General features: G+C 44.3%; 1 protein-coding gene across 2 annotated transcripts in view; it reads right to left on the minus strand.

Moving 5' to 3' along the window:
* The window catches only part of WAC (WW domain containing adaptor with coiled-coil), a 107,509-nt gene that overhangs the window by 56,429 nt on the left and 32,417 nt on the right, over positions 1–18,663 (minus strand). For both annotated transcript variants that reach the window (XM_039524997.1, XM_039524996.1), the window contains exon 4: positions 291–397. In XM_039524997.1, coding sequence (XP_039380931.1) covers positions 291–397 — 107 coding nt within the window. The remainder of the gene's footprint in view (positions 1–290; positions 398–18,663) is intronic.

An 18,663-nucleotide genomic window follows, 5' to 3' on the forward strand; every position in this document is an offset into this window, starting at 1 on the left:
CTTACTGCGTTATAGGTGAAACCATGTTATATCGAACTTGCTTTGATCCGCCGGAGTGCACAGCCCCTCCTTCCCCCTCCCCGGGAGCGCTGCTCTACCACATTATATCCAAATTCGTGTTATATCGGGTCGTGTTATCGGGGTAGAGGTGTATACAATTGCCACGTAGGTTTATTAATTCAATAAATTATGCAGAACTTCACCCTCCATAATTTAATTGAAAATGGCAAAAATCGCGTATATAAAACTGCACAAGGCATATTTGGACATTGATGACCATTAATACTTACTGCATCTGAAGTTTTGCTTGGATTATTGCTTGGGTTAGAAGAATGTGAATTTGAGCTATGAAGAGCACTGTGGTTATGTGAATTTTCTTGTGGAGAGTAACTGGTCCCTAAAACACACAAATATAGTTCACCATGAATGTTTCTATACAAATTAAACATATCTGTATTTCAGAGCATGGAAGTATGTCAATGTTTTAATTAAAAGTGCAATGTATCTTCTTTTTATCCTCCCTCACATCCATATACTTAATACACTTCACTATGGATCTATATTAAGGACAAGTTTGAAATTGTGCATGGAATTTTCAATCAGTCTTTGATTTACATATAGCATATATGATGCAGCTATGTGAAAATATCTTCCACATTCTATCAATAATTTAACTATAAAATTTTAAAAATCTCTTTGTAAGATTCAATTCATGTATCTGAGTAGTTCAATCCAGGTTTCTCCAGAAGAGACTCAGCTATCAGGCCACTAGAATTTAGGGAGTTGAAAGCAGAAGAACTGAAACGCCAACTAAGAGAGGCCACAAAAGCAAGAGTTATCAACGGATTAAATTTGGACTGAATAACGTTTTCCCATCCATTTTGATATAACAAGGTTATTTTAGATATTTGTCAAATATAAGGAAGAGGAAAACTACAATTTAGTGGAGGGATATGTTTCAATAAAGAAAGTCAAATATGGTGGGAAATCTGAGTCATGCTGCCATACTCACAATACAAGTATACTTTGTAGTATTTAATAAGATTATAAAGTATTTGACTATAAAACTGGTGTTCAAGTCTAGAAGACATAATGAAGTTCTACCCTAAAAGGACTAACAGCAGCATTGTGAGATTCCATTTTAAATGTCATAAAGAATTTGCTTAGTTTACAAGTTAAAAAAAAAGAGTTTTCCTAATTTCCATGCCTAAAAACCCAGCCTGAAATCTGAAAATAAAGTAATATTATTTCCTGACTGTACCTCCTGAGTAAATGATTATGGCTGTAAAAGGATAAGAGAGGGTAGAAAATGATTCAATTCTGGGACCCTAGTTAATAATTTTCTTATGATATACAAACCACAACAGACTCCAAATCAGACTGTTTTTTTCCTGAAGCACCAATGTGAGACAAAAGTAGTAGAAAAATCACCACAGATTATTTCTACAGTGCTTAAAAGTGTATTTGGATATTAAATGAATACATATGTGTAACAGATTTGTTCATTAAAAGGCTCATTTTACATACAAGTGATAAGTCAGAGACTTTTTAGTTTTATAGACACTAAATTTTAGTTTCTTCACAGAATTGTAAAAGATAGTAAAATTATCTAATAAGCTATTTAATTCCATCCCCTTGTCAAAGCAGGAATGTTTCCTGATCTATACTATTACAGTGACATCAACTCTCTCCGTAATTATGTTCAAAACCACCTTTTCCTCAGAAGAATGATTTTAACCACCCCCCTCATTTTGCCAAAAAGGACAGTTGCCTGTTCCATAACTGGCGTTCTTCGAGATATGTTGCTCAGGTGTATTCCACAGTAGGTGTGCATGCTCACCACGTGCACTGGTGCCGGAAGCTTTTCCCTTAGCAGTATCCGTAGTGGGGGAGCATCACTGCAACCCCTAGAGTGGCGCCTCTATATTGTGCTATAAAGGGAGCTGCGCACTCCCCCTCACCCTCAGTTCCTTCTTGCCAGACAATTCTGACATAGGGGAAGGAGGGCAGGAAGTGGAATACACCTGAGCAACACATCTTGAAGAACGCCAGTTACGGAACAGGTAACTGTCATTTCTTTTTGGAGTGATTGCTCATGTGTATTCCACAGTAGGTGACTCCAAACTATATCTGATAGAGGTGGGTAGGAGTTTAAGGGTTTCCAGGACGGAGTACCGCCCTACCAAACCCGGCGTCATCTCGTGTTTGGGAGACGATCGCCTAGTGCGAAGAAAAAGTGTGGACAGAGGACCACGTGGCAGGTCTACAAATGTCCTGAATGGAGACGTGAGTTACGTAGGCGGCCGAGGCCTGAGCTCTCATAGAATGTGCCTTCACGATAGGCAGCGGGGCAACCCCTGCCAGGTTGTAACACGTGTGTATGCACGAGGTGATCCAGCGGGAAATTCGCTGGGTAGAAACCGGTTGCCCCCTCATGCATTCGGACGATGCAATGAAAAGTTGCGTGGATTTCCAGGATGGCCTGGTTCGGTCTAGGTAAAAGGCCAGCGCCCTACGCACATCTAGCATTCCTCATCAGAGGAATGGGGCTTGGGACAGAGTATCGGAAGGAAAATGTTCTGATCCATATGAAAAGCCTAGACCACTTTCGGCAGAAAAGCCGGGTGTTGGTGAAGCTGGACCTTATCCCTGCGGAAGACCGTATACGGGGGTTCTGAGATTACGACCCTAAGCTCTGAGACATGGTGGGCTGAGGTGATCGCCACCACGAATGCTACCTTCCATGATAAGTGGGACCAGGAACACATGGCCAAGGGCTCAAAAGGGGGACCCATGAGACGGGAGAGCACTAGGTTCAGGTCTCCTAACAGGACTGGGGGCCTGGCATAAGGAAACGCCCAATCCAGTCCTTTCAAAAACCGGGATGTCATGTGATGGGAAAGAACCGAGTGACCATGCACGGGAGGGTGGAAAGCCAAAATGGCTGCTAAGTGTACCCTGATCGAGGCGAGAACTAGCCCCTGGGTTCTAAGGGACAGGAGGTAATCTAGAATGAGCTGGAGTGATGCGGATGATGGGGAAGTACCCCTTTCTCTCGCCAACCTAGAGAATCTAGACCATTTGGCCAGATAGGTCCATAGTGTGGATGGCTTTCTGCTTTCCAGCAGAACTTGCCTGACACTCTCCGAACACCTCCCTTCCTCCTCGCCTAACCATGGTGCAGTCATGCCGTCAGATGAAGTGCGGCCAGGTTGGGATGGAGGAGGCATGGCCCCTCCTGGGAGAGGAGATCCGGCCGAAGCGGCAGCCTGCACAGGGGAGGATGCTAGAAGCTGCAGGGAGGGTGTGAGGAGGCGCGTCACCTCCTGGTTCAGAAGGAGGGTGTGCTCCGTGTCCCCGGGGACCTCTGGGGACGGAGGAGTGGTGGAGGGGGAGTGAAGCAAACTGCAACATGTATCCCTTGGAAATGGTGCTCAGGACCCACTGGTCCAACATTATACGGGACCATTGCACTCAGAAGACAGATAAACAGTTGCAGAACACAAGCTTTATTAACTGAGGGGCTTCCCTGGCAATGGGCCCAGTGACCTCCCATAAAGAGTCAAAAGCACCTCTTCCCCTGCCTCTTGCCCTTAGAGGGGCCAGGTCACGGGGCCGAGTGGGACTGGCGCTGGGACCTGCATCTCTGCTCCCTCAGCCTCTTAGGTAGGGGCTCATATCTGCCTCTAGCTGGAGGGGTCGAGGCTTGTGACCTGGGTTTGTCCTTCGCTGGTGGGACATATAGGCCCAGAGTCTGCACGGTGGTGCGAGAGTCTTTCATCCTACACAGACGGATGTCTGTTTGATCCGCAAACCGGGCCTTCCCGTTGAAGGGCAAGTCCTGCATGAGGGACTGGGACTCCGCGGACAGACCCGACAGCGAGAGCCACGACGCCCTGCGCATGGAAATAGCCGAGGCCATCAAATGGGCCACTGTATCTGCCGCATCCGAAGATGCTTGAAGAGCTGCTTTCGCCATCACTGCTCCTTTGTTGACCAAGGCTCTGAACTCTCTTGTCCCTTTCCTGTAGAAGAGATTCAAACTTTGGCAGGGACCCCCACAAATTAAAATCATACCAGCTCAGTAGGGCTTGGTGATTTGCCACCCTGAGCTGGAAGCTCGCCGATGAATAAACCTTCCTGCCGAAGGTATCCAGTCTCCTAGCATCTTTATCCTTGGGGGTGGGCATGGGTTGACCATGCCTCTCCCGGTGGTTTACAGACTCCACCACCAGAGAGTTGGGTGCCGGGTGAGAGTACAAATATTCATGCCCCTTTGCTAGCATAAAATACTTTCTCTCCGTATTTTTAGAAACAGGTGTCAAGGAGGCTGGGGTTCGCCAAAGCAAAGTCGATATGTTGGCCACCCTCTGGTGGAGAGGTAAGGCCACACGGTCCGGTGCCGAAGAGGACAACATGTTGAACAAGGTGTCCGATGGCTCCTCCATCTCCTCAGTCTGAAGCTGGAGATTTGACGTCACCCACTTAAGAAGCTCTTGGTGAGCCTTGAAATCTTCTTGTAGGGCAGGTGGCAGCGCCGCTATGGATTCCCCTAGTGCCAGTGAAGGGACCGGTTCTGACCCCAGGGCATTGGGTGGTAACAAGTCTGAGCCCGGGTGCGGTGCCGCTGGTTCAGTACCGGTTGACTTTTCCTAGTGCCAAGGTGAGGAGTGTACCTGCGATGCCCTGACCACTGAACAGGGTCTCGCCAGTGCAGGTAAGTGGGGTCACGGTGCCCACTGATACCACTGCCCTGGCCAAGGCGTCCCTTGCCACTGACCCGCTTGATCGTGGGGGGGGGGTGGCGCGGCCTGGGGATGGGCGGCTGGGTGCTGAAGCCAAAGTAGCTGAGGAACGCACGGTGCCATAAGAGTATCGGGAGCATCCCATGGCTGTGTCGGTGCCGACCTGGAGATTTAGACCTAGATGACGAAGACGTGTACCCGCTGGAGGTGCTGCTTCTAGATTCCCCCCCAGCGACCACGGCTACGACGCCCGGGTGCCGATGACAGTCAAGGGGCATTCCAAGCATGACGTCTGTCGGATCGAACACTCGAATCTGAGCGTCGATGCCAACGGCGTCAAGACCTGTTCCTATAGCTTCGGTGGGAAGAGAAGCGTCGACGCCTCTTGTCTCAGTGCCTGCGACCTCTGTGGGTAATGGAGGACCCTCGAAACTCCCTCTCAAGCGAATCGGCCAACGGAGTGGAAGTCTGGTGCGGGCTCCAGGATGGCCCCTCGGAACAGGTGGGTATCTCGTCCTTGGAGCGGGGGCTATGCCAAACCAGGGAGGGTTGATGAGCTCCCATTGGTGGCTTCCCTTGGGATCAGGGACCCATCTCAGGTGGCACACCCGGCACTGGGAGGGTGAGGATGTTACGCGCTACCTGTGCTGCCTCCGGCGTCGACAGATTCTCAACGCAGAGAGGCACGTGCAGATGGGGCCAGACTACTCCGCTCAGCACAAGTTGGAGGTCTGGCTCCCAAGGGGGATCGTGGGCTGCCCAACTCGGGTCTGGCCTCACCCCTGTCCTTCTCTCACCACCACTGATTCTTCCCTTGCTTCTTGGCAGGGGAGCGATGCTGACTGGTGGATGGAGCTTCGCTCCGCCTCGATGAGACAGTGCCCGGTGCCGAGTCGGGTCGGCGTGCTTGTGCTGGGGCCAATGCCAACTCCATTAACAGGGCCCGGAGTCGGATCTTTCTTTCACGCTTCGTTCGAGGTTTGAATGATCTACAGCTTTTACAACACTCACTTACATGAGTCTCGCCCAGACAGCAAAGGCACTGAGAGTGTGGGACGCTCCTGGGCATAGAACTAAGGCTAGAAGCACTACAGCAGAGCTGGAGCACGAAGTTCCGACTACCTTCACTGGTGGCAAGAAGGAACTGAGCGTGGGGGGAGTGTGCAGCTCCCCTTATAGCACGATATAGAGGTGCCACTATAGGGGTTGCAGCAGTGCTCCCCCACTATGAGTACTGCTAAAGGAAAAACTTAACTATGTATGTCTGAAGTTTTACACATATGGTCTTCTGCCAAGGTAGACTAGTACGTTTGAGGCAAATCAAAGGAGGCTTTTTGGAGTTAAAAAATCAAGAAGCATACTTCCTGAAAAAAATAATCTTTCTAACTTAGTCTCACTGTTTCTCTAAGAGAACATCTACACTGCAGCTGAGGGTGTGATTTGCAGCTCATGTAGACACTGCCACATCCTAAACACTATTTTTAGCGAGCTGGTTAAATTAAGGATAGCATGGTTATGTCTACACAAACTGAAATTCACACCCACAGCTACAGTGTACACATACCCTAAGACAGAGGTGGGCAAACTACAGCCCGCAAGACCCTCCTGCCTGGCCCCTGAGCTCCTGACCCAGGAGGCTAGCCCCCATCCCCTCCCCTACTATTCCCCCTCCCCCGCAGCCTCAGTTCGCTGCACTGCTGGTGCAATGCTCTGGGCAGCGGGGCTGCAAGCTTCTGGGGCAGTGCCTGCAGCCTGACCCCGGGCTCTGTGCTGTGCAGTAGCGTGGCTGGCTCCAGACGGGTGGGACAGCTGCCTGTCCTGGTTCTCTGGGCAGCTCAGCTATAGTGCTGCCAGCCACCGGTGCTCTAGGCAGCACAGTAAGGGGGCAGGGAGCAGGGGTGGGCTGGACAGAGAGCAGGGGAGTTTGGAGTGGTGGTCGGAGGTGAGGATGTGGACAGGGGTCCGAGCAGTCAAGAGGGCAGGGAACAGGAGGGTTGAATGGGGGCAGAGTCCAGGGGGCAGTCAGAAAGGAAGGGGGGATCGGATGGGGCAGCAGGGGTGGGCAGTCAGGCACAGGGGTTCTGGGAGCAGTCAGAGAGAAGGGGTGGTTGGATGGGGCAGGGCAGAAAGGTGTTGGATAGGGCAGCAGGGGTAGTCAGGGGCGGAGGGTCTGGGAGCGGTCAGGGGTCAGGGAGGTGTGGATGGCGCAGGGGGCGAGAAGCAGGGTGGGGTGTCAGATGGGGGGAGGGGGAGGGGAGGCCTTGCCTGGCTGTTTGGGGAGGCACAACCTCCACTAACCGGCCCTCCATACAATTTCGGAAACCCAATGTGGCCCTCAGGCCAAAAAGTTTGCCCACCCCTGCCCTAAGAGCTTGGTCTGGAAGATTCAAATTCAGTTTCCTTCACTTAGTCTTGAGGTAGAGTAGGACCTTTACACTGTTTCCATGAAGCTGATGGATAGATTTCAGAAATGTATGCAAGCTTGACCATGTCTGCATGTGACCCTACGGAATCATCACTGGTTCAGAGCCTAGTAAAGCATCCAAGTTCTGTACAGACTGAGAATGATTTTCAGACTGGCCCTGACTACCATGTCACAGGCTCTTTAACATGTACACTTAGACTTCTGGCTTCCTTAAGTCTTATTTGAACTGCCAAGCCATTCAGCTCCAGAAACCCAATGTGCAACAATTTCACTACAGATTTTTCACCTTTAATTCATGATACCGTTGTGTTAATTGATTCATTATCTACTGTGTTACCACAACAAATACATGAGCCTTTTCAAAACGCTGGAACATTTTAAACAGGCTGTAGTTACAATGTACTGTTGCAGTCTTCTTACAGTAAAATGTATCTATTTTTAAGGCAGCGGGACAAGGTGGCTGGTATTGTATTAAGATATTTTGGGTGACATGTCGTAACACATTTTATGTAGTATAAACCTGATTTCTCAACTTTCTAATATTGGTTTTTTAAATTGCAACATTTTTCATGTTTCTCCCTGCAATTAGAGCCTACCTTCCAACAAAACTTGAATTTGGGAATGCTTTAAAAAAAAAAAAAAAGTTTTGTCATAAATGTCAGTTAGCAAATTTTAAAAGTTTTTTTTCTTAAATGCCAGTCCTTTAAAGTGAAACTGAGTTAATTCCTTCTTGTGCAGTGTACCACACAAAAAGGTAGTGAACGCTGGTGATCTTTGCAGCCGCATTTTGAATCGGACAAGACTACATTTGTCGATGCCAGAGATGAGAATGTTACAGTAGTCAAGATGCAGGATGATGAGGGCTTGAACAAAAATTTTAGCTGTGTGGAAGGCATGGAGAGAGTAGGGGAATAGAGTCACATCCTATTGTGTCTGTTCTCTTTTTGAATAAATCAAAGAGATCACATGCTGAGCGCAGGGGAGAAAGGAAGAAAAGAAAGTTTAAGGAAGGAGCCAAATGTGATGAAAAGGCAGTTAGGATTGCAGGTACAGGATTCGGTTAGACTGGAGAAGTAAAGCTAGGAAAATGACAGAACAGGAGGAGGAGAGAACAAGTCTCTAGTGTAGGAATTCAACATAGCCATGGGATTTCTGCTAGAGAACAGGAGAAGAGGAAACAGATGTTGGGTGAGCCAGGGATGGGAGTTGGTAGAGCAGATTTTGCAATGGAAAAGAGGGACAAAGAAGGCAAGCATGGAAAAGAGTGTAGAATAGAGATGACCAGGTCAAAGGAAGAAAAGATGAGAGCAGAAGAGAAATCATGAACATTGATGGACTAGGAGTCATGGAAGCACTAAGTGGCAAGGTCAGAGGGATGGTGTAAGCAGGCGATGTTGAAAGAGATCAGGTGGTGGTCCGAGAGAGATCACATATCAAAGGGGAGTTGAGGAGGAGAGTAGTGCTTGGTGAAGACCAAATTCAATGAATGGTCATTTTGGAATGTTGAACCAGAACTGCAGGTCAAAAGCAATAAAAGGGTGAGGAGACAGGCAGCTACGGGGTTGGATGGATCAACACCACAATAGTTAAAGTACTAGGGATAAGTGCTGACCAACAGTGAGAGGAAATGAGAGCCAGAAGTTGAAATCAGAGAGGAAGGCAGACAGGGAGAAGCTGGGCAAAGGGTAGATAAGGGGGGAGAATAGTTTGATGCAGTGCAGTTCAAATGACAAGAGTTGGAAAGGGGAGTGAGAACGTGTCGGAAGCAGCAGGTATGGCATAAGAGAAGCGCGGCATCCCTGTTATGGTCCCCATTAGGGTCTCTACTTCATAGTAGGAGTGGAAATGGGCTGACTTCAGGAAATGGCTCCCATCCTGCAAGTGATACTCTGGGGGACAGTAGGCACCTGAAAAGGAACTAGGAGAAGTCCTTCGAGTTAATGTCCAGGTTACCAGGGAAGAAGAGAATTGGGCAAAAAATACAGAAGAGCAGAGGGAAAGACTGACCAGGTAGCTAGGCAGCTCTGCAAGGGAGAAAGAAACCAGGCATCCAGTCAGCAAGAGCAGAGGGGATGACCAGGCAAATGAGAAGCAAATGTAGAAGAACAGACCAGACTGAGGGGAAAATTAAATGAACAAAAAAGAGACAAGGTTAAAAAAAATACTTATCACATTACAGACCATTAACTATATCTTCCTACTACCCTATTTCCCTGTAAGCAATTGCGGTAGTTGTCACAGGGGTACCTGACTGATCATGCATTCAGTGAGGAGTAGTCTAAGACACTGAATTTTGAAAAACCTACACTAAAGAAAGCAGATAACTCACCACACACAGAGAACACATGATGTTAGAAGGTGACAGTCACTTTTCATGAGCTGCAGTAATATGAAGTCAGTATGTATGTAGTTTTCCACCAAGACTTTAACCACTAACTCCACCGGGGATACAAGCTGCAACCATCTACACACATAACACTACTTTTTTTCTACCCTGTTTTCTCATAGTTGCAGCCCAGGACATTAACCCTGGTCACTTAGTGGCCAACGTCCAAGTTTGACCATCAATTATATTTCAACAAGGACTCTGTGCACATAATAGAAAGTTTTAGCTTTAAAGTTTGCTCACAGCCCAGCATTGCAATAGAACAGCATAACATTGAAGAATATTCTGAAGACTGGAATGCCAAACTTTCATCTTCACTTAAAAATTAGCAGGCCCAGTTTTGCTATAGTGAGAAAAATCTCTTAAAGCATGGCAGCTTCATGTTTACTAGGCTAACAGTGCAATCATGGACATATGCCTACTATTACATGCCAGTACCCAGAACAATCTTCCAAGAAAGAGCTGTTATATAACAGTATTTGTTTCCAAGCACTAACAAGTTAAAAAGATGAGGTGTACTTGTGAGTATACAGAATTCTTTTGTACAGCATCCGTTGCAAGCATGAATTCTGTAAAGCTTCCAAATCCCTGTACACTAAAAAAAATTTGGAGTCATACTTTAAACGTCTTATTCTTAAGACCATATTTATGTTTCTTGAAGACTGAAAAATTCTATTTATCTAGTTCTGCTATATTTTCTTTATTTCCTCTTCCCCCTTTTTATATTTGATACATTCACATAAAACAAGTAAAGCGTTCCATTAGTTCCTGTTACTTATTTTGACTCAACACTGATAGTAGCAAAGCTTTTATCATAGCTATCAACACACTAAGACTGAGTGCTCCTTTCTTTGCATTTCTCCACCTATTTGAAGAAAATCTTAAATCATCACTCATGAACACTAAATCTCAATCTCTTCCACAGAGTTACTGCACATGATATATTGTGATCAACACCTAAAAAGTATGTAAAGATCCTTGCAGATGGGACACTCACCAAAATGAATATTTCAAGCACTCTATATTAAGGAGTGGGAGGTCCTTGATGAGGGTAGACTAGTTTAAAATAAAAAATTTAAATCACCAATTTTAATCATGATTTAACATAGTTTTGCCATAATTTAAAATAGGTTTCTTTTAAAAAATAAATGTGTTTAGTTTAAATAAATCCTCTAAGTTAAATAAAACATGCCAATTCAATTTGAAAAAAAAATCAAATAAAATTTTTAATGAATTTTTGTCTACGCTGACCTTGATGGACCATGGTTAAGGTTGAATGGAGCTTTGTTAAGAAGAGAAGAGATTTTCAAAGTGCTCTAAAAATCCCCATGAATAATGACCTGAAAATTGCTATGTCCACAGAGAAACATGGTAGAGTTTGTGATGCAAATTCAAGGTCATTTGATTCAAGGGTTCCCAAGATAGTGTCCCCCATAAAATGACCTGCTTTTAAAATTTTCAGGTTCTTGTATCTTTTCTGCCCACAATTAAGGAAAAACCAAATGAAGGTTTTTATTGTATATAATTCTACATTTGGAAGCTCAACTTTCATGATAAAGAGATTGCACTACAGTACTTGTAATAGGTGAATTGAACAATACTATCTCTTGTTTTTTACAGTGCAAATATTGGAATAAAAAATAAATATAATGTGAATGCTGTACATTAATCACACAAACATTAATTTACCTCCACTGTGCAATAAGACTATTTCCATTTTATAGATGGGGAAACTAAAACAAAAATGTATCTGAAGGCTTATCTATATACAATTTTTGTACTTATTTAATTAAATCTGCATAAAAACAATTTAGCTAAGATGAAGTCTCCCAGGATGGATGCAGTTACAGCAGTATAAAGGTGTTTATGCTGGTATAGCTTGTTTCGGAGGGAAGGCCCAGACTGCGGGGGTATTTCGGGGGGAGCAGAGAGACCTTGCTGAAGGGGCTGGGGTGGGGAAAAGGGAAGTTGAGAGATGGAATAATGAGAGGAGGATGGAGAAACGTCTAGGAATAAAGGGAAACAACAGCTGTATGTGCTCCATACAGTATAGCTACATATACAGAGAAGACATGCTTTCAAAAACTTTGAAACTTCATGTTTAAGAAAAAGGGGAAAATCCAGAAATTAATTTACAAAAAAAACATATGGTACCTCTGCTCTCACTCATGCTACTCCTAGGGGAAGGGTAATACTGAACACCTTTCCCCTCCTTGCATCAGACCTGCAGCATGGTAGGCAGTCTGGGTCTTACCTCACCCCTCACTGATGCCTACAGCTTACAGTCCCCAGAAACCCTCCCACATTTGCCCTTCATTCAAACTTGCCTCGCTAGTTCCACTTCTGACAAAGCCAGAGGAAAATTAAGGGTTTACCTACATGGAAAAAGTTATCACTTTCCCTACATCCATGTAAGTTTAAACCATGATAATTACAACAGTATAACTTCCCATGCTGACACTTTAGGGCATAAGAGTGCTTTTTTCTGGCTTTAGCTTAAGTTGCATTGGAAGCAGGTTAAGCAAGCCAAAACAGCTATTCTTTTTCCACAAAAGCAGTAGACACAATGGGAGTCAGAATAGCATAGCTACAGCAATATAACTATACTATTATAACAGGTGAAATTTTCTTCTGTAGACAAGCCCTAACAAAACCCTTCATTAGTTGTGCATTAATGTTGTTTTAGAAGTGCTCCACACCGTTCCTATACGCTGATCCCCTAAACCTTAACTTTAGCCCCTTACCTTAAGATGACAACCTCATTTCAGATGCATGGAGTGAACTTTCTGTAACTTTCACTCCATGCATCTGAAGAAGTGAGGTTTTTTTACGCACAAAAGCTTATGCCCAAATAAATCTGTTAGTCCTTTAAGGTGCCACCAGACTCCCTGTTGTTTTTGTCGATACAGACTAACAAGGCTACCCCCTGATACTTACGTTAAGATGGCATCACTATCCTAAGGAGGCCCTCACGGAAATTACAGCATGCCTCCCTAACACGTGGAAGATGGTGGGGAAGGGGAAGAAGAACAGTGTTGGGGAAACCAAAGAGAGGTAATGGTTTTGGAAGTAAATGATGCCTAATGCTGCAGACGCAAGATCCTGAAATGCCTACATCAATTCTAGCAAGCTGCTGCAAATTCTCCCCGGATCAGAACTGCTGCACATAAGAGTAAAAATAGGAACAAGAATTTGAAATTGTGGTCTACACAGAAATGGCAAATTTGTTTAGGGCAGGGTAAGGTTATGTCATATTCCTAGGACTTAATGTCATCTTTCCCAGGGCGGTCCTAAAATTTTGTGGGAAGTGAAAAGACACATGACTTTCACTCTGCATTTTCTGACTTTAGTTTATGCCTTCTTTGCCCTAAAGGGACATGAGGAAGGAAATATGGTGCTGTGGTGTGGCAGGCATTACCTTAACTCTGCATTTCCTGTTTTCTAACTTTTGTATTTTATTGACTGTTTCCTGATTTTTGGAGGCTGTCATGTTCAAGTGTCAACTTCCATGTTCTAGGAGGCTATAACGCACAATGATAAGCAACTTGGACTCATGTTTAACAAAGGTTTGTGTTAGCCAGTCGTACTTTAGCCCATGAAATAAACAAAGGCTGAACATTCTTAGCTGCTTTACAGTAGAGGGAAGTATATTCCATAACCAAAGCTGAACTTCTTGCCCTTCCCTTTCTCGGAGAAAAACAGAGTTCTCACTCTCTGGTTGGGTGTAGCAAGTCAGATACTTTATTCTCTAGCAATTGCATGGAGGGAGAGTGCGCACTAGGATACAGGGTTTCCCCCACCTAGGCAGGTCTCTCTAAAGATAAACAATTACAGCCAACATTTATACCTTTTTTACAGACAATAATGAGCAACAGCTGCATATTGTTTGTACATATTCCTTCTCTCCATCTGATTTCTCTCAACAATTTCTGCTATAGTCTACATTCCATTTTTATCTTAACACAAGGTCAAAACAACCTCTCTCACAGTTCTTTTCCACTCACCTCACACAATCCTCACTTCTACAAGTCACGCGTTATTAGGGTTACAGCTAGCCTGACTCTTGCTCACAGAGGGGACTGTCTGCATTGAAATTCCCTTCAAATCCCTGTCAGTTCTTGCTCTACTTCCACATCTTTCATCTTCCAAATAGAAGATCAATTTTTATTCTTGTTTTTATTTTAATTTCTTCTCTTTTGCTATACCTCTAGTACCAACAAAGGAAAATATACAACATATCCAGATACAATGTTTTTTCCCCTCTACCTGGCTTGAACAAAGACTAGTCATTTGTTCCTTCAAAACCCTGCCCCTCTCGAACATCCCAGCCAGCATAATCTTAAATGAACAAGTGGACAATCTTTTGCTTCCTACATCCTCATACATTGTCACTAAGATATGAAAATTATAGTTCAAATGCTACAGCAGAAACACTAGGCAACACACTTATTGTAAATTAAAATGATCTGCAAAACAGACATTTTCCATTATGGACTACAAATGTTTAGTAGAAGTCCTACCTTCTCCCCTCTGCCCCCTTTTGAACATGTGTTCAATGAAGTAACTCATTTTACATATACAGCCATACCATAAATGTGTAAGTCCCCACCCACTTCAAGATTTTTGGAAAGCCCAAATAGTGAAAATTCTATGGAAATACCATGATACAACTTTTAAAAATTAAGTAATGACACTTCAGTTAAGGTTAACATAGCTGACAGTTAAGTGCTTCCATTAGTTATTTCAGACTCAAACAAAGAAAGTCAACGCCTCACGCTAATTTAGGCCAATTTATATGCTATGAACTAAAGTAATATGACTTGCCAATGGCTTGTATTTTCACCTAATATGGAACTGATTTCTTAATTGATTGAGACAACTGAAGAAAGTTCAGTTTCTATTCAAGCATAGTGACTCCAGACTCATTGACACTGAGTATTTATTAATGAGATAAGTTTAATAGCCCATGACTTTCATGGGGATAATTATCTTGCTGCAATCAAAATAACTAAGTTAGTATTAATCTACACCTTTTGTTATTTCTATCCAAGCAGCTGTTTGGATACTATTTCAAAATAAAGTATGAATGAAAGCCAATAAGTTATTTTGGTTCAAGTTTGGGGGTAGACCAGCCGCACTGGAAAAACAGATACAACTAGTAACTGAATACTCCAAATCTCTGCAGTATTTTAATATAAGAAATATCGATTAGGGCCATATCTAGACTAGGGGGAAAAAAACAACTTGTGCTGCAGGCCTGGTCTGCACTATACAGTTAGGTTAACAAAAGGCAGCAGAGGTCAACCTGGCTGTGCATGAGTCTACACTTAAATTTGGCTCCCACTGACATAAATACCCCCTTAATAATACCACCACCTCCCTGAGAGGTATAGAGCCACAGTCAATGTACTTAGGTTGATGCACTGTAAACGTAACTGCTGCATTACTTCTGACAAATCTAACTTTCCTCCAGCAGCTATCTCACAATGCCCCACACTGACCACTCTGTTCACCAGTGACCTCCACGGCCTGTGAGTCATGGAGATTGGAAGCCTGCCCTGCCCCCCCCCCCCCCACAACCCCTTTAAAGCCCTGCCAATTTTTGAAATTCTTTTTCCTGATTGCCCACTTGGCAATCGCACCTAGCAACTCTCCATTGTTGAATGCAACTGCCCAGCTGACCATACTGGTTACACGCACCAGATGTGCTCCTGCTTGGAGCAAACAAGAGACATTGGATCTCCTGGACCTGTGAAGAGAAGAGGCAGTGCAGGCACTACTCCGAACCAGCCATAGAAACGCTGACATCTACAAGCAGATTGCCCCAAGAATGCAGTAGAAGGGGTATGACAGGGGCCAGCAGCAGTGCTGCATGAAAGCCAAGAAGCTTCGGCAGGCATACCAGAAAGCCATGGAAGCCAATGGTCGATGCTGTGACAAGCTACAGACCTGCTGCTTTTACAAAGAATTGCCTGCCATACTCGGCAGAGATCCCACCACCACTGCTAATAACACCATGGATACCTCTGAGGAGTCAAAGTCACAGTGAGACGGTAGGGGTGGTGGACTAGGAAGAGGAGGAGTACTGGGGACAGATGACCATGGGATCCAGCTGCGCATTGACCCAGGACCTGTTTTTGAATCCACCACAGTATAGACCAGGGTGGGCAAACTTTTGGGTCTGAGGGCCATATCTGGGTATAGAAATTGTATGGTGGGCTATGAATGCTCATGAAATTGAAGGTTGGGGTGCAGGAAGGGGTGAGGGCTCTGGCTGGGGGCGGAAGACTCTGGGGTGGGGCCAGAAATGAGGGGTTTGGAGGGCAGGAGGGGGCTCCAGGCTTGGTCAGGGGGTTGGGGTGTAGGGGGGAGGGCTCCAGCTGGGGGTGCAGGCTCTGGGGTGGGGCTGGGGATGAGGTGTGCAGGAGGTTACTCTGGGCTGGGCTGGAGGGGTTCAGAGGGCGGGAGGGGGATCAGGGCTGGGCCAGGGGGTTGGGATGCAGGAGGGGTCAAGGGTGCAGGCTCCGGGTGGCACTTCTCAAGTACCTCCCAGAAGCAGCAGCATGCCCCCCTTCCAGCTCCTAAGTGGAGGCGCGACCAGGCAGCTCTGCATACTGCCCTGTCCACAGGCACCGCCCCTGCAGCTCCCATTGGCCAGCTACAGGGGCAGCACTTGTGGCAGGGGCTGCATGCGGAGCCCTCTGGCTGCCCCTACGTGTAGGAGCTGGGGAGGGCATGCCATTGCTTCTGGGAGCTGCGTGGAACGGGGCAAGCCCCCAACCCCGCTCATGGCTAGAGTGGGGCAAGCCCCAGACCTCACTCCCTGGTGGGAGTTCAAGGGCTGGATTAACATGCCCAGAGGGCTGGATGTGGCCCCTGGGCCGTAGTTTGCCCACCCCTGGTCTAGACTCTAGCATGGCAGAGACAAATTCTATTATTTGGAACATAACCAGTCTTCATCGGGTCACAATATATGCTTACTGATGCTCACCAGTTCAGAAAGTGACCAATTACTTGTTACTACACAGTGTCACACCACTCATAAGATCATTCACAAACAGAATTAATAGGTGCACTGACAATGTTATATCCCTACATGTACAACAATTCACTACACGATTCATACCAGGCTGCAAAAGCTCAGGGCCAGGTAGAGCACATTACAACACCACAGGTTACTCTGGCTCACTAATAAAATGGTCTTTCAAGGCCTCCCTGAGCAGTATAGCTCTGCATACAGTTCTTTTAATAGCCCTTCTATCTGGCTGTTCAAATTCAGCAGACAGAAGCTCCACCTCTGTCCTCCACCTCAGCAGAATCTTTTCCCTCTTTGCTTCACAGATATTATGCAGAACACAGCAGACAGCTATAAACATTGGGATATTATTCTCATTGAGGTCCAAACTTCTGAGTAAACACCACCAGCACCCCTTCAAACAACCAAAACTTAAATGTATACCCCAATTTAAAAAACATAGTAAGAGAACCAAAAAAGAGCCACTGTGGTTAAACAACAAAGTAAAAGAAGCAGTGAGAGGCAAAAAGGTAATTTTAATGCTACTCTTATCACCAATAAGCTACTGCACACTTTTTTTGCGTGAGAGAGGGATTTTCTGTGTCTCTAGCTCTCTAGAAAGATGGATTTGGGAATATTTTGGAGACTTCTTTTATCTACTGGCAGTGCCAAATAGGATCAGGAATCAAATATAATTAGGGTAACTGATACAAAGCCCGATAGCAAGAATTAATGCTATAAATATGGTGCCGCTGATAACAAAGTTAACAAAAAAACACTACACTGTCTGGATATTTTATTTCCTCTTATTTCATATGTATGCATGGCACAAAGTTGATCATTAGATGGTGAGACAGACATAGCTCCCCCGGGGATAAGGAAGTAGTGGTAGCACATTTTCCAAATGATAGCATCCCAAATATAAAAAGATAGTAAGAGAAAAGTTCAAGTGCACACTGTTGCTTTTAGGAACTTTAAGTTTAATTCTAATAAAATATCTTACATATTGTATTCTGATAAATTAATAACTAACAAATCTGTACAGTAACATCCACTTTCCCTTCCAAAAAATGAAGTCTGAAGAAAAAGTAATTTGTTAAGCTAAGTCATTGCTTGAACAAGGCCCGCACATATTATCAAATAGAAGTACTATCACGATGGGCAGCCTAGGCTGAAACCCCAAACAATAAAACTATACACCACCACAAATGCTGTACAAATAGCTAAATAGCTGAAGAAATGGGCTTCAGAATATAAAAGCTTTCATTTTAAATGAAAGTTATACTCTAACCCTTATTGTTCTGAAAATAAACTTTGAAACAAGAAATTAATATAACCAATACAATGATGAATGGCTGAGTAGAAAGTCTGAAAAACCTCAAGAACTGTGAACTGCTCCCTTTCATTTCAATGGAGATGTTCAAACTCTGAAGCCTAATGACAGCAATTAAGGTGTTAGTTATTTCACTGATGATTGTATTAGCAGAAACCTAAAGCATCTATGGTTTGTATGACACACAAAGTTAAACTTTGTCAGAATAAAAGAGAATATACTGTCAAAATAGCACCTATGATAATATAAAATTATATATAGCCTTGCCTACACTTCTAATAAGTAAGTTGTTTTGGCTCTAGTATTAGCCAAAATGAATTTACTTTTAACAGTTTAAAACATTACTAAAATCATTGCTTTTTAAAAAAACCTTTACACTATTGAATTAAGTTGCTGATTTTAATAATGGTGTGTGACCTTATTTTAAATTAGTCCCCACCTAATCGGAGTAGATTAACTGGAAGTAGTATCCATAGGAAATGAATTGTAAAAGAACTTGGTTAGTTATTTCAAACATATGCAGTATTAAACTACTTTAAATACTCACTAACACATGAAAAACAAAACTATTTTAAACAATGCTGCTTATATATCAAACTCTGTTTATTTACTCTTCCCCCCTCCTCTTAAAAATTTAATGTGGACACTAATATAGTAGAGTGTTTGTATTTAAAGATCATAAACTGTGGTCCTATGTCTCACCTATCACCATTACACAAATACAAATACATTTTGGTATTTCATAATATGAGGCCATCA

Source organism: Mauremys reevesii, linkage group 2 (assembly GCF_016161935.1).
Source record: "Mauremys reevesii isolate NIE-2019 linkage group 2, ASM1616193v1, whole genome shotgun sequence".
In the NCBI taxonomy this organism is placed as follows: domain Eukaryota; kingdom Metazoa; phylum Chordata; order Testudines; family Geoemydidae; genus Mauremys; species Mauremys reevesii.